The sequence below is a fragment of the Rhamphochromis sp. 'chilingali' genome (genome assembly GCF_963969265.1).
Source record: "Rhamphochromis sp. 'chilingali' genome assembly, chromosome: 17".
NCBI lineage: Eukaryota > Metazoa > Chordata > Actinopteri > Cichliformes > Cichlidae > Rhamphochromis > Rhamphochromis sp. 'chilingali'.
This window is the reverse complement of record NC_137944.1, coordinates 4,412,382-4,440,051: the sequence shown is the minus strand read 5'-3', so window position 1 is coordinate 4,440,051 and position 27,670 is coordinate 4,412,382. Positions and strand designations below refer to the sequence as shown.

The 27,670-nt window shown below is 43.0% G+C and overlaps 1 protein-coding gene across 9 annotated transcripts in view; it reads left to right on the top strand.

Annotated features, from left to right (window-relative positions):
* The window catches only part of LOC308384923 (triple functional domain protein), a 79,198-nt gene continuing 51,528 nt past the window's right edge, over positions 1-27,670 (top strand). For 4 of the 9 annotated variants that reach the window (XM_080863587.1, XM_080863585.1, XM_080863586.1 and 1 more), the window contains exons 1-2: positions 4-741; positions 20,646-20,696. In XM_080863587.1, the coding sequence (XP_080719713.1) occupies positions 672-741; positions 20,646-20,696 (121 nt within the window). In that variant the 5' untranslated portion in view covers positions 4-671. Of the gene's footprint in view, positions 742-20,645; positions 20,697-27,670 lie in introns of all 9 variants that reach the window. The other 5 variants (XM_080863588.1, XM_080863583.1, XM_080863584.1 and 2 more) reach the window with 3 other exon arrangements.

The window sequence follows — 27,670 nt, the reverse complement described above, 5'->3', positions numbered from 1 at the left end:
ACCTTTCATGTATGGCTGTATCCGGGAGGTTATCTTATCTCTGCTCTTTGCTTTCAGTAGGCTAACGTAACATTTATACACTTTTTATGGTTGAGTCGCTGAAACAATCAGGAGCACTTGAACCATGTGGAACGGTTGTATTTTTTCTCCATAAAAGTTGGTGCTTTCCCCGAAAGTGTGGGTTAGACAGCTTTTAAACGGGTCCTTTTTACGTATTTACCACAACCGTCGGACTTTATTTTCTTTTCAGTGTTTGTGTGTCGGCTTTTTTTTACCTATATTTCGCCGTAAGTTGGTCGCACACGCGTTAACTGTGACCGCCGTCGTTCGTCGATGACCCAGCCTCTGCTCATTTCCGAAAGCTTACGGAGATTCACCGAGCAGCGACCCAGCCCCTCCCGTCCCCCCCTCTCGTCACCGCTCCAGCGACTCTCCCCTCGGCTCCACTCCGAGGAGGAACCCGGTGCCCCCGGCTGATCGTTTCCAATTACGTTACCCCAAGATGGAGGTCTGCAGATGGCACTGCTAGCGTCAACGACTCCCCGCAACCGTCCGTGTGGCTTTAATGACGCTTTTGTCAGGACAGGAGTGATTGTGTGCCATCTTTTTGTCGATATTTTGGGGGGCTCTACTTGGGAGATACCGAGCTCCAGATTCGGGTTGTGGCAGCCATGAGCTCCGGGGAAGGAGCGGATGAGACCACGAAGGACGCCAGCGACATAGAGGCGTTCTTCAAAACCGGTAAGCCCAGGAAAAGAGTGGGAGAGGTCGGACTGAGCTCCGCGGAGAGCTCTCCTCTGGTCCAGCTCTGTGAGGGACATTTTTTCCTGTCCATGTTGAAAGGTTTGGGGCTCGCACAGTGAAGAATATGGGAGGTTTTAGCCATTGAATTTCATAACTGTCGACATAAATGAAACTCACAATAAATGCCAGTGACCCACACAGCTGCGGGCATCTCCGAAATATGTTCCTTGACTTCCTTTTCTGAGCAGCTGCATCCTATAGCTCAACCAGACTATGGAAAGACAACGCTTGCCGGGTTGCTAATGACCAGAGTTCCATCTCCGGACACCTCGCCTAGATATTGCAGTATTTTAAGAAGTGCAGCACTCCGTGTTACCAACCTCCCGATCCAATAACTTAAAACCACTCACATCGATGTAAACTGACAGCAAAAATAAGTGAAATGGCACAGGCTGGCGTTAGGAGAAATAAAAGAAGGGGGTAAAACAGCAATTGTAAATATGCGTTTTCTATTCAAACGCAGCCTGACTGGTTTGGATTCTGCCGACTTTTGGTTATTGGTGTTAATTAAGCGTTAAAGTGGGACAACTTTAATGTATATTTAGGTTTAAGCTAGCGGAGTAGTTTTAGAGTTTATTAGAAAGAGACATGGAGCCGTACACAGCTGTCCGATAATAGACCCAGGAGCTTGCTTATTCCAACAGCAGCTACCAGTGCTGCTAACCTCAGAGCTAGTGAATCCTGATCAGATTTGGTGAATCCTGTTCGCTAGCTGGTTTAGCTTAGTTAGCCTGGCAGTTAAAGCTGGTTTGTTGGTGGGTGGTTTTTTTTGTGTATTGGGAGGAAACGTATATGAGGAGTGTCCGCTTAGCTTTGGTATTCCGTCAAGTCGGTTTTGTTTGTAGTTTTCCATGCTGTCAAAAAAATAGCACAACGGCGCAAGCTATGTAAACAATACCCGGCGTGGCACGTATAGCCTGGGTGTGCACTGTGCAGGATAAGCTAGTTTTGTAACATGGCTAGCAGAAGCGAAAGCGTCTTTTTCCTCGGTCAAACCTCCGAATGTCAGTGACACACATTTCTCCATGTAACACACACTTTATTATATCAATATAGAGATGTTACCCCGTCGCATGTGCATAATCGCTAGCATTAGCTAAGCAGGCTAATTTGTCAGCGAGGACTGTGTTGAAGTCTTAACACGGGCCTACAGTCATTGCATCGGCTCCAACAATAGCTCATAAAACATGTTAATTCCTGGGGACACTACCGGACGTCTGAGCACAGTGGAATACAGGCCGTACGATTTGATATCACTTTCACGATTTGACACCGTGAAAACGTGACTCAAGGATGGCGTTTGTTATGCATGGCTGTCAGTAAACGTGCAGCATGAAACACACAGTTTGTACAGATAATCACAATATACTCGAATGAAATGCTGAAGGTCTGCCTGCAGTGTTTGTGGGTCTTTCATGTGAAAATCCCGTTGAAAATCCTCTTGCATGTGCTGGATAACCCTTAGCTCGTCTCAGAGGGGCTGCTGATTGAGATCCAGTGCTTGATGTCATGTCTGCAAGTGTCATCATCTAACTCCACTTAAATACACCCCAGTGGTTACTGTTGCACGCTGCAAGTTTGTAAGAGTAACCTGCTGAGAAGCGCTAAAACCATTTCTTCTTAGTGAATCGGTTGTTGGTTGCGTATCATGTGTAATGGTATCTGCAGTTTGTTTGTTTGTTTTCAGGTGCTATGCATTTTAGTACCTGACACAGAAATATACAACAGTGAAGTGTATGAGGAATAAAATGCAGCGGGTGCTAATGTACTCTGCCAAAAATTACTGCATGTTCTACTACAGCATCATGTCTGGTAGATTTTGAAGTACACTTTAGAGGGGCTGTAAACAAGGATGAGAATGCAGCGTATTGACATTCAGCCTCCTCGGCTCCTGTGGTTTTGTGTCTAGTGAGATAATAAGCCACAGAGGGAAGTTTGGTATCCGTATTGAGCTGATCTGATGGCTTCCTCTTAAGGAAAGAGAGGCAAGAAGAGGCATCCTGTAACTCGCTAACGACCGCACTTTGTGTGTTTTTGTTGATGTTGCACAGCTGCAGCCATTCTGCCTCACTGTTAATCGGATCCGTTCCTAATTTATTTATTGTATAATTGAAATTTCTAGATATGCCCCCCACCCCACCCCCTGTTCTTATTACCACAAGCCCATCTGCTCCAGTTTTAATTTATAGTTTAGAAATAGCTCTTTAGTTACCAAAAGAGCTCTTCAGCCTTATATTAACTTTTGTTTGTCTGCGAGAAGCAGTGAGAGCGATAATTAGCTTGTGTTGTGTGTGTGAGCTTGGGGTTGAACTTAGCATGGTTTGGGCTGCCTCTGTCAAATTATTAGAACTGAAATTGTTGATACAGTGAGAAGAAATCACACACTCGACGGTCGCGAATGAACATTTCGTGCCATTATCTGCAGCTGGCTTTGTTTAATCGTATGAATATTTTAACACCAGTGTCATTTATATTTCAGGCCAGTCTGTACTTGATGCGTTCAATCAACCTGTCAATGGGCAGAGATTCAAATCCTGCCTGTGTTCAAGCACTAACCTTAAACTTTAGGCGACTATTTCTGATTTTTAACACTATGTGAAGCTAAGAGTGACAAGAGTGTGTATCCGTTTGTGTTAAGGGAAAGTATATCCCTGTTTTTCCTTAGAAATGAGCTGATGTGATACCGATACTAGGCCTCTTGTCTGAAATCGACGGCTGATATTTGTTTATGTCAGTTCAGTTTTCAGAGTTTACTGTAGTTAAGAGCTGAAAGACTTCATGCCCAACAACTGGTCTGTTTTATTGGGGAACTTAATTATTACACAGAAAAATTAAGGAGGTATAAAAACAATATCAAACATCTGTATCCATCCAGACTTTCTTAGTCGGCACATTCTCAGTTTTCCTTTGATCAGGAGTCGGCCGCACCAGAAGTTTAGCTACACTTTTAATCCCTCAAGTATATTTATTTTCGTGAAATGAAGGGCAATTTCAACAATACATCTCGTATATGAATATGAGTGGAAGATCCTAAAACGAAGGTGAGCCAAGTCGAGTAGGTACTAGTGGAAAGGTTTCAGTGCCCGTGTGTCCGGCACTTACAGGGTTGCTTTCAGCAGGACAGTGATTGACAAGACCACCTACTTTATGAGATCATTCTAGTTATGGATGGAGATTTACTGTAAATGTAACTGGACTGGGTAACAACCTGCGAGCCACGTCCAGTGTGCAGCTCTTTAGGGTATAAGGAAATGCTTATTTGTCTGATATGCTGGTTCACACTGTGCAGTCTCCACTTCCTTGAGCTTTCTCTGTTCTGTCTGATAATAAATGAGCTTTTTCTTATTGTTTCAAACCATTTTTAAATGGAGCATCCCTGTATTGCTGTGAGTCAGCCATGTCTGTAGTGAAACCAGTATTGAAACTAATACAGGCCTCAGCCTACCACTGTCTTTATACAGCCAGCTCGGTGGGAGCTTAAGTGTCACGTTCGGGCTCTCCACCTTTTTTGTTTTGCTGCTGAACTTGTGGGAATCTTGTTCTGACAGGTTTGAGTGTCTCGCCACAGGGCAGGCTATGCTTTTTTTTTTTTCTTTCCGTCCCCAGCTCCATCCTCGTCTCTTTTTTTCCATCCTTTAGCGTTTGGTTTCTTTGTCTTTCCCATGTCTTCTCTCTTTCCTTTCTCGCCTTCCATCCGTCCGTCTGTCTCTCTGCCTGCTGGCTGAGCGTTCATTTGCCGATGTCTGTTTCATGTTTTCCCTCCCTGTTCGTTCATGCTGCGTCGTGTCGGTCCTCTCCGTCCTGATGCAAAATGACAACTAATATTAAAAAAGAAAAATGCTTCCCTGCGTCTCTGTCTATCTCTTTCCTCTCTGTCTCCCAGACTGGAATTAATACCAAGGCCTCAGAGCTGTGATACAGGGAGCTTTGTTGTGGCATGTTGTCAATCCTCAAATTATTCCACTCCGAATGTATCTTTAGCTACACCGACGATGACTCAGAGATTGATTTGGTGTCAGTTTCATACATTTATTACTTGTTGGTAGTGCTGGGGCACCATTCGCAGCGGGAAAATTTACAGTCCTCACTACTGGCCCCTCGTGAATGAACATTTAGAGGCTACAAAGTGCCGTTCATAACGTCGGCCTGTGTTTGAATGGACACCAGTGTGTACGTGTGTTTGTGTGCGTCTGTGTGTGCAAGAAATTGAGTGAAACAGACAAGCAGGGAAAGAGGGAGGGAGAAATGTGATCCAGAGTTTGCATTTATGACTCAGGCCCATTCACCCAGGTTGAGATCTCTGCACACGCTCAATGCGAACACACACACACATGCGCTCTCTCTGAGACTAATGGATATTGATCCAGGAGATGGAGACTGATTGAGGTCCCTCAGTGAAGGTTTCCTCCAGGCTTAAAGCTGCCAAGTCAGACGCAGAGCAGAGGCTAAAGCCTAATGCTGCACAAAGCAGATTTCTTTTATCATCCCGTGTTTGTTGGATGGAGGCAAACGAAAGGATTGGTGCATCGCAGATCAATACAGACAAATAAGTCAAGGCTAAGGTTGTTGTCACTTTGTTTTGCTCTTTTAGCCTAGAGCGGCCAAAATCCAAAATAAATGACTAGATGAATTAAACAAAGAAGTGGTATTAATTCTGTTCTTTAATTGATCAAGTTATTAAAATTTAAGTTTATCAGTTTTATTTACTGCATTCATTTGCACAAACTGGTTTATTTTTCTACATTTCTTTCTATTTGCAATTTGAATTTTTATCAATGCAAATCAGCAAATCAATAGTTTGATTTGTAATTGAGGCATCTATTTACTTTCTCTGAGAAATGTTGGAGACTTGTAAGAGGAAGAATTAAATAAAAATGTTGAACTAGCTACAAAAATCTCCTCTGTAAAAACCAACCTAGCATGTAGAGTCATTGGCCACTGTATTAGGGGCACCATTTGCCTTTCGAAATGCCCTAATTCTTTGAGACATAGAGTCAACAAGGTGCTGTAGATATTCCTTAGATTTTGGTTTATGTTGACATTACAGCATCACACAGTTGCTGCACGTCCATGTTGGGAATCTCTCATTCCATCAGATCTCTATGATTGAGATCTGGTGGCTGTGGAGCCCATTTGAGTACAGTGAACGTCCTTTCATTTTCATGAAACCAGTTTGAGGTGATTTGAGCTTTGTGACTGTGGGTACACAGTGGGCATAAAGGGATGGACATGTTCAGCAAGGTGTGACGTTAGAATGATGCACAACTGGTATCAAAGTCTGCCTAGAAAATATCTCATCATCACCACGCCGAACCACTAATACAGGATGGGTCCATGGGTTCACGTTGTTCTGACCCTACCATCCAAATGTTCCAGCAGAAATTTTAGCTCTTGAAACCAGACAACATTTTTCCAGTCTGTTGTTGGCTAATCTTGGTGAACTTGTGCCGGTTAGAGCCCCAGCTTCCTGCTCTTAGATGACAGGAGAACAGGCCAGTGTGGTCTTCTGCTGCTGTATCTGCTTCAAGGTTCAGCATGTTGTTGGTGCATAGAAGCTCTTCTGCACACCTTGCTTGTAACAAGTTGCTATTTGAGTTACTGTTCTCTTCCTATCATCTCCAAGGAGTCCTCCATTCGCCTCTGACCTCTGGCATCGACAGGGCATTTTCATTCAGAACTGCTGCTCACTGGATATTTTCTCTTTTCCGGAACATTCTCTGTAAACCCTAGAGATGGTTGTGTGGGAAAATCCCAGCAGATCAGCAGTTCCTGAAATACTCAGACCAACCCATCTGGCACCAACAACCGTGCCACGTTCAAAGTCACTTAAAAGTCACTGCTGAAGTCCCTCATTCTGGTTTGAACTACAGCAGGTCCTGCTGACTTTGTCTACAAGCCAACGCATAGAGTTGCTACCACATGATTGGCTGATGAGATATTTGCATTAACGAGCAGTTAAACAGGCATATACTTTAACCTGTTTTTTTTTTTTCTTATTCTTTGTTTTAATAATAAGTGTTTGCATTAAACAGCTATAACCTGCCAAATATCAGGTAATAGGACAGTAAGGGGCAAATGCAGACATGACAAGCTTGCATCCTGAAGATGGCAAAGGTGTGTTGTGTATGGCTGTACTGTTTAATTCAGTCAGAATTCATTAAATGTTTCAGAATATAGAAATCAGTGCGTTTGAAACCCAAATGTTGAGATGCTCCGTCTGAGTAATCAAGTGGAACTCGTCTCTGCACTCGGGCATCACGTGGTTCGCAGTACTCTTTGTGAAACCAGTAGTCACTGTTCTCTGTCAATGGCGTTTCACGCTAACTCACACGAGCACTTTCTCCCAATTTGTTGTTCCCACTGACCCCCGTCATTTGTGTTGGTATTGTCACGGCGTGCTACATTCTGCCTTGCTTCACTACACAGGGTGGCTGTTTTTCGTTTTACTCAGGCACACATGAAAATCAGGTAGTCGACGCATCTCAAAGTAACCACGCAGAAGAGAGTAAAAAGGGCAGAGTAAATGGGAGCCAGCTGGAGGGAAAGATGATGGTTATGAGAGTTAAAGCTTTTATTTGCTGAAGCAGCTTCAATCAAAAGCAAATGGATGGTTGAGTAAAAAGCCTTTTTGAAAAGGGCCGGAGATTAGGCTAAAACACAAGGATAAAAAAAAGCCTCTTTCTGCTTGAACTGTTCTCTTTATTGTGGCATTAAAAATGTAATGTTTCACTTAGAAAGGCATTCATCCCTTAAAATGAAGCACTAATATAACGCGGAGCACATGGCAACAAGACCAGCAGCTCAGGCACTTGGAAACCATTAGTGCTGCAGAGAGGGGCGCAAACGTCTTTACACGTGGATAAGGATGGAAATTTCAAGGGATTTCATCAACATATAAAAATTTTTATATCTGGTGCTAAAACTACAACAAATAATATCACTGAGAGCCATATGTGATCGCTTTTGTGCCAGCATTTGCTTCATGTCCCAAATAAGAAATAACCCCTGTGATATACTCGTGTTTTTGCTCAGAAAATGCTGAGAATCAGCCAGCTAGCAAAATTTGGCTTAAATAATTTAAAGTGCTTACATTTCCCATGAGTAGCTAAGTAAACACATAATCTTTTTCACCCCTTGTAACAGGTGCAGGCGCATTAAATTTTAAAGGCATTTTGCAGAGCAAGCCAGACCCCCTAAATCTGCTCTGAGGTCAGTTTGAGAGGAAGGCTAATATTTTGTTCGTTTGTTTGTTTGTTTTTTGTGGGAGGGTTTTGTTTTGTTTAAACTGTAATCTGTTGAAAGCTGAGGCGTTATCGTCAAAGTTTTGGTAAATGATTAACAGGTTGCGAAAGCCATCCTAACATCAAACAGTCGTCTTAACAATCACAACGCAGACACATAAAAGCAGCTAATCTCACACCAGCAAGGACGGCAAAGAGAAAGTAAATTAACGCTGAGAAGAAGAGGGAGAAAGTGCACTTTAGGGTTGGACAATTTGTTAAGTATTTTCAGCCAGCCTTCATCAGTCCAGCAATCCACCCCTAAAAACTGGCTGGATTAGGTTGCTTTTAGCTATCTGGAAGAAGCAGAAGAAGAATCTAGCTGCGAATCAAGAGCGTGAAGAGAGCCTGTGAGCTCAGAGAGTTGTTTAAATGGACACTTTGGGAGGCGCTTCATTTCCAAAATATAAAAAAATCAAATAATTTTGGCCAACTGGTCACTATAGGTCCATGCCTCTGGTTTTAGCATGAGGTTGCTAAACACACAGCTGTGGTTGTCAGCTTGGCTCTTAACATCTGTGGGTAAACTTTCTGCCCAACTGGCACATTGCATCATCCCGCTCAAGGCATTTGCCGCTCATCTGTGTATCGTATCACAGGCTCGTAAAGACCGGTCATCTGGTTCAGTGTCGGAATGACGTGTTCTAGTGTGCCAACTCAAGATTTGCTCCCCCGCCATCTTTTTAGCATTTTTTTATTCTGGTCGAATTTGAATTAATGTCATGAGATGAACCAAGAGGTGACTTTCTAATGGTCGTCTTGTCTTAACTGTACCAAGTTTATCAATTACGAGCAAATAGATTGAAGGGAAAAAAAGGGAGAACTTTATGAGATTATAACCAACTGATCAGCAATTTTAAAATGCAGTCCAGAAAGGAGATTAGACGCACAATTCTCCTGTGCCAAATGGATAAATGGATATTGGGAAATATCATAGTAACAGACAAAGAGGGAAAGATTATTGTTTGACCTGAAAGACTTGGGGTCCACTGCAGAAACGATCGGAAAACCCGACTCACAGATGACTGGCTGGACTATAAAGGCTGTAATTTTTCAATCAGAAGGCAGTGAGTGAAGCCATCAAGAGCCACGAAGTAGAACAAACAGCGTCACTTGATTTGTTTGTAGCCTAAAGGAGAAATGATGTCAGTGTGAACTTTTAGTTGTACACAGTAATATAATACCTAAACTCGAACAAAAAGCCTTAGATTTCTTTTCAGAGGGAACAACGCTCACTTCCTCAACAGTCAAATGCAGATAAACTAGTTTTGTACGTCTTCAGATGTGCCATACATGCCAATGCAAAATGTTCTGCAGGAGCTTACCAATCAGGGAGGACTAGTTCTGGAAATCTTTAAGTGGGGGGGGTGTTTCTGTATATGTGCAGTGAAGTTATGTTCCAGATGTGTGCAGTGCTTTATGCTGAACGATTAAACTGTACAGATGTATTTCTATGTGATGTGTAAGGCAGCCGAGCAGTGTGACAGTGTGATGATGTGAGCTCTAACAGCATTAGGCATTTTAGAGGTGAGAGTTCATTGGATTACACACGCTGACCTAATCCAATCTGGCGTTTTATTCTCTGGGATTACACTGTGTGTGTGTGTGTGTGTGTGTGTGTGTGTGTGTGTGTGTGTGTGTGTGTGTGTGTGTGTGTGTGTGTGGCGCACATAGAGGTGGAGCAAAGGGTGGATTTGGTGTGAGTCTGTGTGTGTGGGTTTGGTGCACATAGGGGTGGAGCAAATCTGTGTGAGTCACCACCCACAGTTACACACGCACAGAGGGGGTGTGTAGAGTTAAACAAACATAATGTGGTGATTTGTAAATGTTAGCAGTGCCAAGCTAGCTGTATCCCTTTGCTTCCAGGTGCTTGTTTGTGGGTTTCAGTGGTATGAGAGTAGTTATCATCATCTGCTTAAGAAAATGAATACAGTTTTGCACATATATACATAAAAATTGGCAAAACTTTAAAGGGGTCCTACCAAGCTAATTTTCAGCTTTTTTTTCTCTTGGAGTGTTAGAGTAGCTTTGCATGATTGACAGTTCAAAATAACCTCTATTTATTTTATACTGGGGCCTGGTTTATCCTGGACTGGAGGTTGCTTGTTCTCACTGGTAAAATTGGTTGCAAAGAGGTGCACAACTCTTGACTGAAAGCCTCCTTGCAATTGCTTTGGTCAGTAGCGGATTGTTGCAGTTGTTGGTACAGATCTATTTATCTGCAAACTCTCGCCACCTGCTCCCCAAGTGGTAGTGAAACTGAGAACAGTTTGATAAAAACCAAGAACAGAGACGGTTGCCTTAAAAGTAAAAGTTGCACAACTTTTACTTCTAAGAAAAATGTTGTCTCCGTTTCTGGATGAATGAATGCTGATTGGTCAGCTGGTTATGGATTTACAGCAGGATATACTCCATACTGATGGCACCGTTTTCTAACTATACTCTAGAAACACTGTTGCATCACACCATTTTTTTATATGTGTAAAACAAGCAGCTGCTTGTTTTGCTCAGAGGTGCCCGCTATCAGGTGGCTACTAGTGGAGATCATCTCCGGGTACTGGCTTTGTGCATAAAATCAAAAGAGCAGATGCCATAAAGCGGCTTGTAGTGCTGTGATGTTGTTAATAATTTACAGTCAAAGCTGTAAAAAGTCTAAAAATTAAAATACATCCATTATCTCTGCCCCATCTATTAAAAACATACAGATATTTGTTTAAAAGTGTTTCCTGCAGCTGCATAGCCCTGTCATTCTGGGCTGTCTTTTGAGTAAACTCTGTGAAACAAGAAGTTCAGTGAGTCCGTCTTCACGAGTGTTTAGAAGTTCTTTGATTAAAAATCGTGTGGTTGTACACCTTCTTTATTTACAGCCAAACAAAAAAACAAAAAGAGTCTTAAAAGGAGCATTTAGAGGAGTTTAAAGCCTGAGATTTTGGCTCACAGGGATTAATTACACAGATGCTGACTTCATTATTTGGAACTGTTTTGGGGTTTTTGTTTTTTTCATATGAGTATCCAGAATTGTCACAGTGTCTTTATAAAACAGAGAATCCTAAATGGTATGCTTTACACAGATTATTTTATGCGAATTAATCTGTTCATGAGTGAAAAATACTTTCTGCACAGAGCAGCTACAGTTATAACTACACTGAGTGTGCCAGGGATACTTTGTTTTCATATTTAAAGCAGCATTGAGGTTTTATGCATCGCTGTATCCGGGTATGAACGTTTAACACTTGCACAAAAAGGGGGGAAAAGTCTTTTAGTGCTATAGGGACATTTTTTATCTTCCCTTTTTTTTTTAATGTCCAGACTGAGTTTTCAGTCTGTCACCATGGCAACAGCAGCTATCCATGTCATCCTGTCTGACCACGTGTTATGTTTTTTTTATTTTTTGTACAAACAGGTCTATGTAAACCAGGTCGGCAAACGCCTGCACTCTCACTGAGCCTTTACTGCTCGCACAGGCGTGTAAGTCACCGCCCAGATAAGAGCAAAGGCCAGCTGATAAGAGCTAATAACCACAGTGAGCTTCTGCAATCTGCAGTTCAAGGGCGGATCACGCTCTGCATTCGGTTGCATTACAAACAGATTTTGCTGTGTGGTGTGAACATGAGGCAGAGCTAAAGGGCTGCTCGTGAAGCAGCGTGGCTGTCCACGAGAATACGTGTTAATCACAACCTGCAAAACGAGGTATTTTCGTCTTTAAAACTTTTACAAGGCGGGCGGGAGTGAGGAGGGGTGTCGAGCAGCAGTTGGCCTTTACAAGCACTGTTTTCCCCCTGTTGAATTAAAGTTGCTTAAAATTAAATATAATAATGCCAAATATAGGCCATTAGTGTGGTAAAGTGTTTGTCAGATGTGCAAATGGAAATAATTTGGGCTTTTTTAAAAATCCCCCTCAGGAGCAAGTGAACAGCACACGCACGCACCTCCACACACGCACACACATATGCAAACCTCTCGCCGCTCGCTGCGTGTTTATAAAAAGGAGCTTGTCCCACTTTTTCCCTCTCATCTACCGCGCTCTCGTTCTGTAATTTCTCCGGCGCGATATCTAATTGGCGCAAGCTCGGAAAAGATTTGCCGCCCCGCCGCCGTCTTCCTTAAAAAAAACCCAAACTGGAACAAGAGAGGCGAGCGAGTCGAGGGGGCAAAGAGAAAAATGGAGAGAGGATGGAGAAGAAGGAGACAGGAGGTACGTTTTGAGGGGAGAGGAGTCGGGGGGGGGGCGGGCGCAGGTTGTGAGTTGCTGTGAAATCTTGTTTGCTGATAGCTGCTGTCTTTATGCAACCTCCTAAGAGGAGCATAAACAGCCAGCTTTTGGAGCGAGGGAGTGATTATTGGGTTGTGCTTGAGCGAGATAAGAGAGTCTGCTCAGTGCAGGTGAAAGAGAAAGAAGAGAGAGCTGGGAAATTCAAAGAGAGCGAGAGAGGCAGACGTTGGAAAAACAACGAGAGAAGCGCACCTTTGAGTGGCAAACTGTGTTAATGAAAGGGGTCACTAAAAAGACTGAATTACCTCACAATTGATTTGGATCGGTTTGAAATATTTGCCGGGATCTGTGGGCTTTTTCTGAGAGCAGAAAGACTGAGAGTGAAGCGAACTAGGACAGGTCCTGAAAGACCATTGTACTCCTTTTTCTTTGGGTCTCCAGTGCATTCAAAACTGCTATCTCACTGTTGCCCTCCCCATCTCGCTCACTTCCTTTGACTACTTTTCACCTCCTTTTTTTCTCCTAGCATCGAGTAATAAAAAGAAAGAAAGAAAAGAAACCAATTCACTGCAAACATCACAATTTGTAGCTTTTTAGGTCTTAAAGCAAAAGGCTGTTGACTGCTGAGCTCCTTGAGATGGTCCCAGAGGTACCAGCCGAAATGAAGAATAGTTTAAAGCGGTGGCCTTTAGCTCTGATCTTGGGGGGCAGAGCGAGGCTTTTTTCATTGTTTTGGCATTCAGCATGGATACACCTGGGATCCATGCTGAGGGCAGATACCAGTGTGGCTAGAAACACGTCTGTAATTGATAAATGAATATAAAGTACATTCCCAACATTTATTTTCCTCTTTTCTGCCACAGTTGAGGTTTTGAGTAAAGATTGAGTCAGCTTTCTCTGGCGTGTTTCCTGGTGAGCAGCGTTGGAGTGTGGTTGATGTTTGAGTTATGGTGAATGATGTTTGGGGTTAGATAAGAGCTCTGTTTTACCTGAGTGTTTGCGTGTGCGTGAACGCCAAGCTCTCCGGACTGTTGGTCATGTATATTTTACTGCTTTCTCTCAGTAGTGTGCAAGTAAGCACGTGTATATAGTGAGGTTCGTATGCCAAGAACAAACGAGGACGTGGGAATGTCACATTCCTTGAACCTCAGATCAGTCGGAGTGATGAAAGTCACGTATATTTATGTTTCTTATAGAGAATTAATCATTCTGAAAGAAGAAATTGTGGCGTTTCTGTCCTGATCACTACTCAATCCTGCAAGCACACCGGCTGTGCTGGCAAATATATTTCATTATCTCAGACATATGACATACATATTTTTTACTGATTCTAATCTCCATATTTTGGTGTAAAATAAAGTTATTAACAGTTATTCGTTGCTTTTGACAAATTAGCAAGCGTACATGTGATGTTTTTCATCTCAGCTTCATAAAGCTGGTATGAAGGTGTTATCCTGAGATCTAAGGGCTACTGCTAAAAATATCAGGAGCCATGAGCAACACAAAATTACTTGACTGTAGTTGTCAGGACAGGCAGTGTTTCCCACGCTTAGACTTTACTTGGGTGGAATGCCAAAGTTCGGTGTAAGCATTTGGCAACTTAGCAAAACAGTTGGCTTTGGCAAAAAAGCTCTTTATGTATTGTCATCCGCAGTTAGTACACTGGTGCATGTTTTGCTCCCTTTTATTTTGAAAGTCCAGTCACTGTTGTCGTGGACTTTAGATTATTTGGTTAAGTCTCTCATCTCCCAGTTAGAGACCGCACAGCTGGTGATGGTAGTCCTCGTTCCTCTTTGGAGAAGTTGGCTACAAACTGCAGCTCTAACCTGAATCTGCAGGGGGTATTTGACTGCTTCCTGCACCGCCGTGCACAGAACAATTACTCTATCTGTGCAACTAGAGGATTATTGCTCTGTTCTTTTATATTTTCTTTTAACAGTCAAAGTCTTCTAAAACACAGCAATATTGTTAAGCTTGCCTCTTCCTCCTTTAAAGTGCTCAGCACTACCAACACTGCTTTTGCCAGTAGTGGAGTCCTAATCTGTTGGAAGGATTTAACACTTATACTTCAGCAATGAATCTACAGTGGGGCAAAAAAGTATTTAGTCAGCCACCGATTGTGCAAGTTAACCCACTTAAAATGATGACAGAGGTCAGTAATTTGCACCAGAGGTACACTTCAACTGTGAGAGACAGAATGTGAAAAAAAAATCCATGAATCCACATGGTAGGATTTGTAAAGAATTTATTCATAAATTAGGGTGGAAAATAAGTATTTGGTCACCTCAAACAAGGAAAATCTCTGGCTCTCACAGACCTGTAACGTCTTCTGTAAGAAGCTTTTCTGTCCCCCACTCGTTACCTGTATGAATGGCACCTGTTTGAACTCATCATCTGTATAAAAGACACCTGTCCACAGCCTCAAACAGTCAGACTCCAAACTCCGCCATGGCCAAGACCAAAGAGCTTTCGAAGGACACCAGGAAAAGTATTGTAGACCTGCACCAGACTGGGAAGAGTGAATCTACAATAGGCAAGCAGCTTGGTGTGAAAAAATCAACTGTGGGAGCAATCATCAGAAAATGGAAGACATACAAGACCACTGATAATCTCCCTCGATCTGGGGCTCCACGCAAGATCTCATCCCGTGGGGTCAAAATGATCATGAGAACGGTGAGCAAAGATCCCAGAACCACACGGGGGGACCTGGTGAATGACCTGCAGAGAGCTGGGACCAAAGTAACAAAGGTCACCATCAGTAACACACTACAACGGCAGGGAATCAAATCCCGCAGTGCCAGACGTGTTCCGCTGCTGAAGCCAGTGCATGTCCAGGCCCGTCTGAAGTTTGCCAGAGAGCACATGGATGATACAGCAGAGGATTGGGAGAATGTCATGTGGTCAGATGAAACCAAAGTAGAACTTTTTGGTATAAACTCAACTCGTCGTGTTTGGAGGAAGAAGAATACTGAGTTGCATCCCAAGAACACCATACCTACTGTGAAGCATGGGGGTGGAAACATCATGCAATGGGGCTGTTTTTCTGCCAAGGGGACAGGACGACTGATCCGTGTTAAGGACAGAATGAATGGGGCCATGTATCGTGAGATTTTGAGCCAAAACCTCCTTCCATCAGTGAGAACTTTGAAGATGAAACGAGGCTGGGTCTTCCAACATGACAATGATCCAAAACACACCGCCCGGGCAACAAAGGAGTGGCTCCGTAAGAAGCATTTGAAAGTCCTGGAGTGGCCTAGCCAGTCTCCAGACCTCAACCCCATAGAAAATCTGTGGCGGGAGTTGAAAGTCCGTGTTGCTCGGCGACAGCCCCAAAACATCACTGCTCTCGAGAAGATCTGCATGGAGGAATGGGCCAAAATACCAGCTACTGTGTGTGCAAACCTGGTAAAGACCTATAGTAAACGTTTGACCTCTGTTATTGCCAACAAAGGTTATGTTACAAAGTATTGAGTTGTATTTTTGTTATTGACCAAATACTTATTTTCCACCCTGATTTACGGATAAATTCTTTACAAATCCTACCATGTGGATTCATGGATTTTTTTTTCACATTCTGTCTCTCACAGTTGAAGTGTACCTCTGGTGCAAATTACTGACCTCTGTCATCATTTTAGGTGGGGGAACTTGCACAATCGGTGGCTGACTAAATACTTTTTTGCCCCACTGTAACTATCAGTTAGCGTTTAGGCAGTGCAGCTGCAGTGGAAGTAACACCAGGATAAATGCTGTCAGTGGGATGGGTACGTCACAGGACCTATAAAGATGCTTAAAGTGGGAACAGATACCCCTTTTTATTCTTTCCCCCAACTGCAAATGATGTCCTTAAAGTTAAAGTTGGTCAATACCTGAGTCAGTCTGATATCAGTCTGTGGCTGAATGGGGTCAAGTTGGCAATTATATGCAGTCTGATTCTGATAAAACAGATATTAACTGTAACAAAAAAATCACATCTGTTTGATCCTTCGTTCTGTGCTGGAGTTGAGTCCCCTTGTGTTGTGCTTATTGACACACTCATTCAGAGTGATGGCAACATGTTGATAATTTGTCTGCATTTGTAAATTAGACAGGAATTATTTTCAAAGCTTTGACAATTTCTCTGAGAGCGACTGCAGTCCGTCCAAGTCAGGCTGCGACTGTTTTCAGAAAGGTGGCCTTCTATCATGAGACTTGAGCCCTCTTGTAGTATTTGGTATTCCTCTATGGATGCAAAATCACCACGCAAAAGACCGTTATACTATACTGCATCAAGTTCCCACCCCTTAATTCAGTCAGTAGTGGTACTTTCTGTTTCCCAAATATCTGTGTATTGTGTAATGATTCATGGCAAGCAACAAAAACCCCTCTCACACAGATGATCCCTTAGGTAATATGTTGTTAAGTGCTCTCTCTGTGGCCTCTGACATTTAAACATTTTCTCCACCCTGCAGCTATATCTGCCTCTAAACTCTCCAACGCAGCCTTGACAGCTGGGTATTGCTCATTGTTTTTAAGACACTCACCTCAGTTCAGTCAGTGTGAGCCAGACAGTCGGTATTTTTAAATGAAAGGGACTCTTTCCTATTTGTGTGTGAGTCAAACGATGAGTGTGCCTGCCGAGAAGCTGAAGGCAGGGGCCCACAGAAAGGGTGGTCCCGTGTTAATGCGGGCTAAGAGTCAGAAACGGTGTGTGTCGGGACAAGAGAGAGCTGTCTGTTTTTTAAGGGGCTCCATAAGGATACAGTGCAGCCAGTGTTCAGCAGGGCTCGGTGAGTTCACTCTATCTCAGTTTTTGGGAGAGGAAAGTTTGGATTTGTTCAATGGGAATCGGGCCGTTGGAGTTTTGGCCGTGTCATTTCCTCAAAAGCTGTTTGGTGTGTATGTGTGCGAGCTCTGTTTAAGTTCATCCAAAGAGCTTGGCTGACGGTTCAGCAGTGGGCTTATCCTACTATGGTCTTAACAAAGTTGGCTCAGAGTGTATGCATGTCTGTTTGTGTGCGGTTGGATTAACCCACTGCTGTAACGGCCACATCGCAGAGGAAAAGCCTGTTTTCGTGCACACGTGTTGTGTTTTTACCCCCCCTTCATGCATGTTTGACTACTGGCTCAGCTACAAGTGTTGTTGTTTAGATTGGGATAAGCTGTGGGCTGCCACTACTGTAAGTCTGGTATTACATTGTTGCACACTGTGGCTTAAGCGGACATCTTTGGCATGGCAAATATGTGAAGTATGTAGGTGTTTGGTCTTTCTCTTGCCTTCTCCCTTCACCTCTTTCAGTCTTTGTGAAGATTTTGTTTTTCCAGGTACACGGCTTTAGAGAACATTTCCTTGATATCTTTGGCCTTCTCTCGACAGCTCGGCTCTACTTTCCCATGCAGTGTTTTGTGCGTGAGGCTGCTGTTGCCTGCAAGTTAGGTCTTGTGTAGTTTTATGTGTACTCTGCTGCTAAATGTTCATTACTGAGAACTGCCACCAGCAAAATGTTGCTTACCTACTACCTAAGCTCACAGCAGAAGATGTTTGATTTTTGCATGAATGGAGCCAGGCTGGACCTCCTTAAAGAAGACTTTTGCAAAACAAAGCAGAGTCACTAGTTTCAATCTTGGCTAAAAGTTTGAAACTAGTGCAGCTTTTGCTTTTTACTGTTCGGTCACACACCTGCAGGTGCAGATTCCTGATGGATCATTGTTTAATGAAAAATAATTGCAATCCTGTCAAAGAGTGCTATAAATCTTTGTCCAGAGCATTATTCTGCTGTTGGACTTCCTGGTTTGGATTTCATTTTCTTACCTTAAACCACCTGATTATGAACGTGGTATATGTTGGATAGATGTCTCATAAGTTTGCAAGTTCAGTGAAGAGCAGGTTTTGCTGCTGCTTTAATTAAAAGCGGACTCTTCTGGGTGTGATTTAAGGAATTTATTTAATGCGGCTTAAACTATTACTTCAGAGAAATCTTTTTTCAGCTGTAAGAGAGGAACTGTAATGCCAGTGTAGAAATTTACAGGGATGCCTTAGTGCCATCCGGGCCGAAAGGGTTTCCTGGTAAACAAAAGTGTGTCGCAACACAAATGATTTGCATGCTTTCCTCAGAGGGATCCAGGTAGCCTCTAGTTATGTCTCAAATGAGCTTCTACACTGAGGGTGTTTTCACACCTGTTTGTTTACTCTGGTCCGAATCCTTTGATGAGTTTGTAAACGTGTAGCTTTTCCCTGTGATTTGGTTTCTTTTTACACAGAGAAAAATCTAAGTGAACGCTGAGCAAACCACAACGTGTCATTACAGACCACGTGAGAATGTCCTGTCCGCTTATTGGCCAGATGTGTCTGGGAGCAACAAATGTAAATACAGGAACAAGGTGCTGCGTTCTGGACAACTGGAAAATACTGAGAGTTTACATTCATTTCACATCTAGTTGCCGACTCACACTGACATTTGAACATCTACAGCTCCTCAACACATCCCAGTACAGAAGTATTTTTACCCAAACTTGCAATGTCACACAGTACTCAGACTAACTGCACCAAGTGAGAAAATGAACTGCAGTTTGCTTTAAAAGGACTAAACAGGCAGGTGTGAAAACGCCCTAATGCTGATTTCCAGCTCCATATTTTTAGTGATGGACTCTGCTAGACTCTGCAGGATCGACAGCTCGAAGCATGTTTCCACAACACTGCTTTGCACGTAAATTTCTCATGAAGTTCTTTAAACTGAGATACGCACAGAATCAACTGTAGGCGTCGGTCACAGCACGTCATGCGTGAGTACTCCTCACCAATGAGCTTATGCTGCGCTTTGCTCAGTAATAGGATAGACAGGTTTCAGAGTGTAGTAGGTACTGCTTCCTATGTGAAAAGGCCTTTATGCACTCAGTCTAACTTGTTTGAAGCTAGCTGTTTTAGCTCCCTTGCCCTTCCTTTAAAGATACTTTCTTTTGATTGGTTGTCTCTTGCAAAGAGAGGGTCAGTAGGTAGAGATTGTGTGCTCACAGCTGGAGATCTATGCCTGGGATGGCCATATTAGGGATATCTGCTCTCTGTGATATCATAAAGGGGGAAAATCATTCTTCTGCTCATTTATACACCGACCCTGTTATTTGAAATGTTGGCCATGTTTCATATGAGCACCTACCTTAACAGTGGAAATCAAACTGCACGTACCTCAGTGCATATTGTAGATACTTGGTATAGATCATGTACTCAGTACCACAGTCAGCATCTCTCTGCCTCAGCGCAGCGATCTGTACCATTAAACAGGAAGCAGCAATCCTGAGTCAGAATAGATCGAGCATGTGTCAGTGAGTCAGCCAGTCGAGCGTCCACCCTGTTTACATGTTGACAGCACATGACGCTGACGGTATCTTCCCCTCCGTCACAGCAGCGGCCTCACTCACTCACAGGCTATAGGCTGCATCAATGGACTGATTGTTGAATTTGCAGAGAAACCACCGGGCTTTGGTCATGAGTTATAGGCTGATGAGAAGATGACTCCGGCATGCTCGGGTCCGGTGTAAGCAGAACATGCTGTTTAGGGGTCGTGGGAATCATCACGTTCCTGGTGCCTTGCTATAATGTTTTACTAGTTAAGGGAGGAGAGCATGATGAAGGTAGTCTCTTCCCCCCATAGTAAGGTGTTTCCTGTGACTAAGGCAATATCACTTCTCTTATTAATGTTGGGGATTTTTCCATCCTAAGTAATGCGGAAGCCCTTTCAAGACAGCCAGTTCTTGTTTATCTTCTTTATCCAAGGCTTTGCTGGTAATAAACAGTGTTCTTAATTATTGAGATTTTTTCTGGAAGTTGATTAGTCTTCTGTTTTTTAGCCACATTGATGGCATGTTAACCTGACAAGTTTGTGTTTGTTGTGCTTTGGAGTTTTAAAGCCTCAACAAATATGGGATGGTTTTTCATGGAATTGATCGCTAACATTCTGATCCTGCTCAGATCAACTTTAATCACTTTGTAGCATAGAGCGTAGTTGTTATTATTCCACTACTTTACCAGAAACTGTTAAAACACAAACTTTCCTTCAGCCGTACTTACCATTTATTCTATTTAATAGCAAATGTAGGAGCATTTTAACTGGAAGTGTTTATGATACACTGGTATTGATAGTAACTCTGATATTGAAAAAAACATTCATATGATGTTTATCATTAATGCTGTTAAAGATACAATGTTCTTTTAATATGTTTTCATGTAGTCATGCTTACAGGACTTCTTTCCACTTCGTTTTGAGTGAATTCATTTGCCAAATTCGTTTTGGCTGCGATGTGTATTTTTATTTCTGTGTCATGCATTTTAATTGGGGATAAAAACAGTTGCTCTTTTTTTATCTGTGTTTCTACAGATGGATCCCTCCCTAAAGAGCCAAAAGGAGATGTATCGAGCCAGATAGCAGGTAAAACATAAGATTGTTTTTTTTTCTTGCAAGGCCCGTTTATATCCATGTGTGTGCTGGTGGTGCAAGAGGGGAGTGTATTTTACTGAGGGTGGAGGGTCGGGGAGGTCGGTATATTTCAAAAGAAATATGGTGTGTTTGGTGTATTTTTACATGCACACGAGCAGACTAAAGCCCTTTTACAGATGTAATGTAGACCTTTTTTAAATTTAAAAAGTATTATCCTGCTAAGGGTTTTAGCATACATTAAGTGGGTAAAGAGATGTTCTCCAGAGATGTTCAGTCAGATTCAAGTCTGGCTGGGTCACTCGGGGACATTGACAGAGTAGTTCTGAAGCCTCTGCTTTGGTATCATGGCTCTTTGCTTAGGGTTGTTGTCCTGTTGATGAACCTTTGCCTCAGTCTGAGGACCAGCGCGTTTTGGACCAGGTCATCATCAAGGGTGGACCTGAACATTGCTGGATTCACCTTCCCTTGACCGTAACTAGTGTCCCACTGCTGAAAAACATCCCCCAGCTTGATGCTGCCACCACCATGCTTCAGTTTAGGGATGGTATTGGCCAGCTGGTGAGCGGTGTCTGGTTTCCTCCAGATGTGATACTTTGCATTCAGACCACAGTGCTCAAGCTGGGTTTTATCAGACCAGAAAATTGTTTCTCATCCTCTGAGAGTCCTTCAGGTGTCTTTTAGCAAACTCCAGGTCATGTCATGAGCCTTTTATTGAGGAATGGCTTCAGCTTGGCCACTCTACTATACACCCCTGATTGTTGGAGAGCTGCAGAAGTGGTTGTCCTGCTGGGAGGTTTTCTTCTCTCCACAGTAATGCTGGAGCTCTGCCAGAGTAAGCATCAGGTTATTGGTCACCTGCCTGACCAAGGCCTTTTTACTTCGATTGCCCAGACTGGCCAGCCAGCTGTAGGAAGACTTCTGGCGGTTCCACAGTTCTTCTGTTTTCAGATGATGGAGGCCACTGTGCTCATTACTATCCTCAATGATAAAGACAGGTGTGTGCCTTTCCAAATCATAGCCAGTCGACTGAATTTACCACAGGTGGGCCCCAATCAAGTGTCAGAAACATCTGACAGATGATCACTGGAAACAGGAGGTAGCTGAGCTCGATTTGTATGTGTCATGGAAAAGGCTGTGAATACATGTACTTGTTATATTTTTGTTTTTCATTTTTGATAAATTTGCAAGAATTCCAAGCAGAGTTTATTCACTTTGTCATTATGGGGTGAATACTTTTTGGATGCTCTGTTAAATTTCGCCCCTGTTCCTGTCCATTCTCTTGTCTGCTGGTGTTGGACATTGTAAGGTTCTTGTCTAATAGCACTGATGAAGGGCGGTTCAATGCTCTGCCCCTCCCAGTATCAATACAGGTCATTGTCATCCTAAATCTCACATGTCCTCACTTTTCCTGTCATCCTCGTCTCCACCTCTCCCATCTATTCCCAAAACATACAGGATGTGGACAGCTACCCATGTCTGGCACCTCTCCCCATAGCTATAACAGGCTATTAGCAATGAGTTGAGATGGACACTTACGCTGCCTGCTCCATGATTTATTCACACAAACTGCCATTCATTCAGAATCACTCACCCTAAATGACCTTTTCCTTGTGTCCTTTCTCCAATCAGTTGTACTGAATCTTCCCTTTTATTATCCTCATGGTGCAGCTGACACTTAAAAAGTAGGCTATGTTCCTCATGTGAGGGTTAATATGTGCTGCTGAAACGACACATTTAATGACCAATTTGACATATAAAGTTATTTCTGCTCTGTTCTTCAGTGAGAAATTTTACTATTTCATAGGAAATTAGAATAGAGCCATTTGTGCAAACCTCTTAATTAGAAACTCTAAGACTATCAGCAGTATTGGCTTTGTAAAGAGAAACAAAAACAGCCCTCAAATTCTACACACAAAGGAGGACAGTGAGTTGGCAGGTTGCTCCAAAGCCTCAGGGTCTTTATAGAGAAAGCTTCAGTGCCCGTAGGAAAAAGGCGATGAAAGCAACACAAACGCGGTTATATCTGAAAAACACTTGGCTTTAGTGTGACTGTTTAGCCTTTCTGCATGGTGCTTTTCTTAAGCATCCTGCTGCTTAACAGTTATCACTTCGTGGTTTAGACTAGGTGGTGGGTGGGGGGGATTATGTCTGTCCATCTGTTGGGCCTCCTCATCCACTGGTCTGACTGGGTGACTGGAAAGTGGGTTGCAAGGGATGGGAGGGTGAGGCGAGTGCTCTTATGTAATGATGTTAAAGCTTTCGAACCCTGACAGATGTGCTTTCTATCACCGTCTCACTCTCTCTCTCAACCCTTTTCGTCTGTGTCTGTCCAGAAGTACCCGGTGTAATCTGCCTCAGTGCTTGTTGAAATGATTTGGCATAAATCTTCAGCAATCAGCTGCAATCTGCAATCTGAAAGCATCGCCTCAAGATGGCGTGTTCGAGCAGATTGGAAGAGCTGAAGCACAAAAATGCTGCAGGAGTGTCTGATCTGCAGCAGTCGTCTGTAGAAGAGCCACTCCTCTGTCACTTACTGTGTAATCTCAGTAAGTGACAGGAGCAACGTGTGGAAGGAAAATGAGTTTTTATTCTCACTATTACAGCAGTAGAAGGGTTTTTTGGGGTGGAGGGTTAAAAAACAAACAAACAAAAAAACAAAACAACTTGTTGTTGTAACGGTCTTTTTCTCTCTGTCTCGTCACGGTTCGTCAGAATAGGATCAGGTGGCATTAAAAGACCCGGCCGACTGAACTCTTGGCACCAATAACAAGCTGCCTTTTCTTTCTCTCTGTCTCTCTCGCTGTCTTTCTTTTATTCCTGCTTCCTCTACTCTCCCTTTTCCCTTCTCCCCTGCTGTGTTTGGGTCGCTGGGGTAACCCTGGCCTGTTTCTCGCTCGGTTAGCCTACCCTGCTATTAGAGGTCTGGATGGATGGGGAGAACAGGAAGAGGCGGGGGTAAGGGAAAGATGGTGTGCGCTCTGTCTCGGTCTCCCAAGCCAAAACTCCGATTTGGGGACACAAAGGGGAAAATTGGGAAGGACACGGAGAATCTGAACGGACTGGAAACAAACACCCAGGCTGTGCTGTTCAGTCTTGAATGCTGTCAATTCGGTGTTTTAGATTGCTGCTCGTTTTCATCAACGGCAAATGATTTTCACTGCAATGAAAGTGCTACACAGATACCTTATCAGTGTAAGGGTGGTAAAGGGAAAGTAGTGACACTGTCCCTGTATTGGATTGAAAGAGTGCATTTGATGCAGAATTTACTTAGATGGCACCTAAACATGACTAATTGACCAGATGAACACGTTCTTACTTAAACTGGTTTCTAACTTTGTGTGTATGTACAGTCAGTGTGAGCTGTGGCCACAGTGAGGTCATTGTTATATTGGCACAGCAGCCAGTCAAAGGTAAGCTGTGCAGCAGCTAATCAGAGCTGCTTCAGTAGGACTGATAGATGGGACATGAGCCATTTGTCAAGAATTCAAACCACATATAGACAAAAGAAGATTGTTCTTTTCGTCTGCACTGATCTGGCGTTGTGGCTCTGTTCTGAGATCTCACAGAACAGGAGTCTGTGGCAACAGATATAACTGTGATAAAATCATAAACGGCACTAAAGGCAGAGCTAGGGCACAGGTGGGCTATTAAGCTGCTTGCAGGTTGTGCAAAAGTAGCAGCTCAAGTAGTCCATTAGGCCCTGGTCACGCGGACGCAGAGACCTGTAGGCGACTGCATGGCAACCACCAGTTGGTAGGGAAAAATTAGCATTAACTGACTGGTTTTGGGTGATTGCTGGAGGTTGCTGGCAGTCTCGAAGAGGAAACCTCACTGGGAATGCTTAGGTTGCTAGCAGATTGTCACATTTAGTTTGTAGAGAAGACTTTTGTGCAGAACTCACTGACCAATCACCAAGTGGTTGTGAAACTGTCTTTGTCATTCTTCAAAGCAGAAGCTGCACATTTTTTTTTCATTTTTTATTTGTTTTAAATGGGTTGATTTTAGGATAAAAATCAGCTTTTACTTTGAAGATGGACCTTCTCCATTTCCAAATGGGGTTGCACCCCTTTAGTGGTTAGTGAGCATTTGCAGACTGCTTGCAACTAAGGCAATCACAAGGAGGTTTTTGGTACAGCACCCTCTTTGTGGCAGTTTTCCTCCTAGCAACCAGAAGTTCACCAACCAGTCTCTAACTGTGGCGGAGGCATCTTATGTGATATGTAGAAGTGTATCTGCTGATGTGCCTGCCTAAAACTAAGCAAAATGGCATCATTGCATTATAGAAACATTTCAGAAGAACATTAAAAGTAACAGAGGAGTTTAACCAACTGCTGACAAAAAGACAAATACAGTCGATTCAGTAGAGCTGGAACTGCAGTCACACCTGCGAACACTTGTGTGTCATGTTTGTTATTAAGTGCGATACAGCCAGGTTAGCTGTAATAGAGTTGCAAAGGGGGAGGAGAGCTGCTGTTGTTCCCCATTGTGTCTCCCTTTCTGTTTGTTCTTAAAACAATATTCTTAATGTGTTTAACACAGAAAAGCAGCACTCTGTGGAACAATGCTAGGGGCACTGTAAACTTCATATGCAAATTGAGGGGGGGGGAGCTTGAGAAGCTTAATATTTACTAAGGAGGTAAGGCTTAGCAGTTTAGGATTTATCTGAGATGAATCTGTCTGGAAGATTATAGTCTTAAATGTATTTCATTTAGATTTTTCTAGTACTGCTTTTTCTTCATAGGAAAGGAAATGCCTTCAAATTAACATTTAGACCACAGGAAACATAAAATAGCTTAATGCACGCTTCGGTTAAATCAATTTAAAGTGTAGAAATGAAATTAAATCCATTGAGCGTGTAGTATTTATGAGTAAAATGGGCATGCAATCAAATAAAATTGCTCTGTCTGGTATCTTTTTTTTTGTCATGGAGACACTGCTGTCCACTCCTTTATCCCAGAGGAATTCCTGCCAGTCCCACACATCCCTCAGCAGGGAATTTATGGCACGCTGTGAATGTGGGAAGTCCACAGCTATGCACTGATTCACACTCTTGCGCGCGAATCTGGTTTCTGTTGACCCGTAACAGCTGGTTTAGGAGCGATGGCTCCCAGTCAGCTGCTGGATAGCCCTCATGAGATATAACTGCTCTTTAATCTCACAGGAAGATGCTGCGAGTGTTTCCTCCTCCTCTCAGCTGACTGTACCACCCGTCCCATCTGTTGGTGTGCACACAGCTGTCGCATTCTGTCTTCATATTGAACTCAGAAACACACACACACACCGACCCCTGAGGTATTTGTTACAGTGCCTCTGGGGAAGACTTGTTGTTGTTGTTGTTGTTGTTGTGGTGTTTAGCAAACTGAGTAATGCCCACTCAGAGGCCACTACAAATCTCAGGCCTCTGAGGTGTGTGCCAAGTATGTACATATTGTAACACAAGCACAGCCCAGTTCCAGTCGTGGCCTGCAACGAAGAAGAACTGGCCGTGATCCGGGAGTTTCAGCAAAGGATGATGGACATTCCTGGCATCACCCCCATGGGTGTAGTCATATCAGTGATAACTTTGTCTCGCCCACTTCATACAGCACAGGCGACACGGGAAATGTTGGGACTTTTTGTTGCCTTGGAAAAATTCACCCAGGTGTGCTTTTTTTTTTCGTCTTATGGGATACGGTTTTCCTCTGTCTCGACTTCTCAGATAATTCTTCATTTAGTGATTGGCATTGGACGCCAGTTTCCCTGAATTCCTGAATGTAGACATCATCAGCAAGGTAATGACCTCCTCATTGGTAGCTAATGGCTTATTGATCATAAAGAAAAGAGGAATGTAATTTGTTTTTCACAGTTTGTCATTGAATTGGAAAAGTTCAAATGAACACTGGCTGTGTACTTCATTGCGCTGTGAATGGATTGTAAATTTTCTTGTTAGGCTGTTTGATGACTCTCGTAGCAAGCACTTCCTCGAATTCAGCATTCCAACGTGACTCAGTTAAATCATTGGTTGTAACATAAACTCTGTGACGTTAATACGAATACGTCCTTATACAGAGTCATGGTTGTATTTAATACACTGTCCTCTTTAAGTTTTAAGAATTCTTAGACTTGGTGAACTAAAAACTAATTTGCATGAATTTCTCTGCACTTACTGAACATTGCATGTAGTGCTGAAATGTAGTTACTATACTAATACTTTAAAGTTTTGTAGGTCCCTAGAATTAAATCACATCTGTTTAATGCATTAAAGATGTAGCAATAACGTGCCATTAAGCACCAAATTGCAAAAGTTACCTCAAAGTGCTTTAGATTGTTAGCTAAAGAGTGAAGACAGTGGGAAGGAAAACCCCTTCTAACAGTAAGAAACCTCCAGCAGAAGCAGGCTCAGGGAGAGGCAGCCATCTGCTGTGACCAGTGAGGGGACGGAGACGAAGGAAAAGATGCACAGTGAAAGCGAGGTGAGATTAGATTAATAATAACTAATGTTTAATGCAGTACTTCGTGCTGTTTCTGGTTCTTCACTTTAGCCCAACAGAGAAGACAGAAATCCTGATATATAAAGAACTTCTTTGTAGTAAAGAGATAAACATAACAACGCTCCATCATCGGGTCATACTTTGTTCCTTTTCGTTTTTCTGCTTCTTTTTTGTCAAGTGAACACAGCTATGATCGGTCTTTTTGGTGTCCAAGTCCCACTTTCAACCAGTCAGCAATCTGTCTTGGCATACCATCACCATCGAGTTAAGTGCTGTTGGCTCTTGGGAGGAGGTGCCGTAAATCCAAGTCGATACAGTCAACGTTTACATATACAGTCCCAGCCTCTACTAGCATAGGTTAATACTGAGCGGCTGCAGAGCAACAACATGGGTGATTTGAGCCGATTGAAGCAAGTACCTATACGAGTGAAGGAAAAGCACTCGATTGACATATGGCAATCTGCTAAGTACCTTAGAGGGTTAGCTACAGTAGCT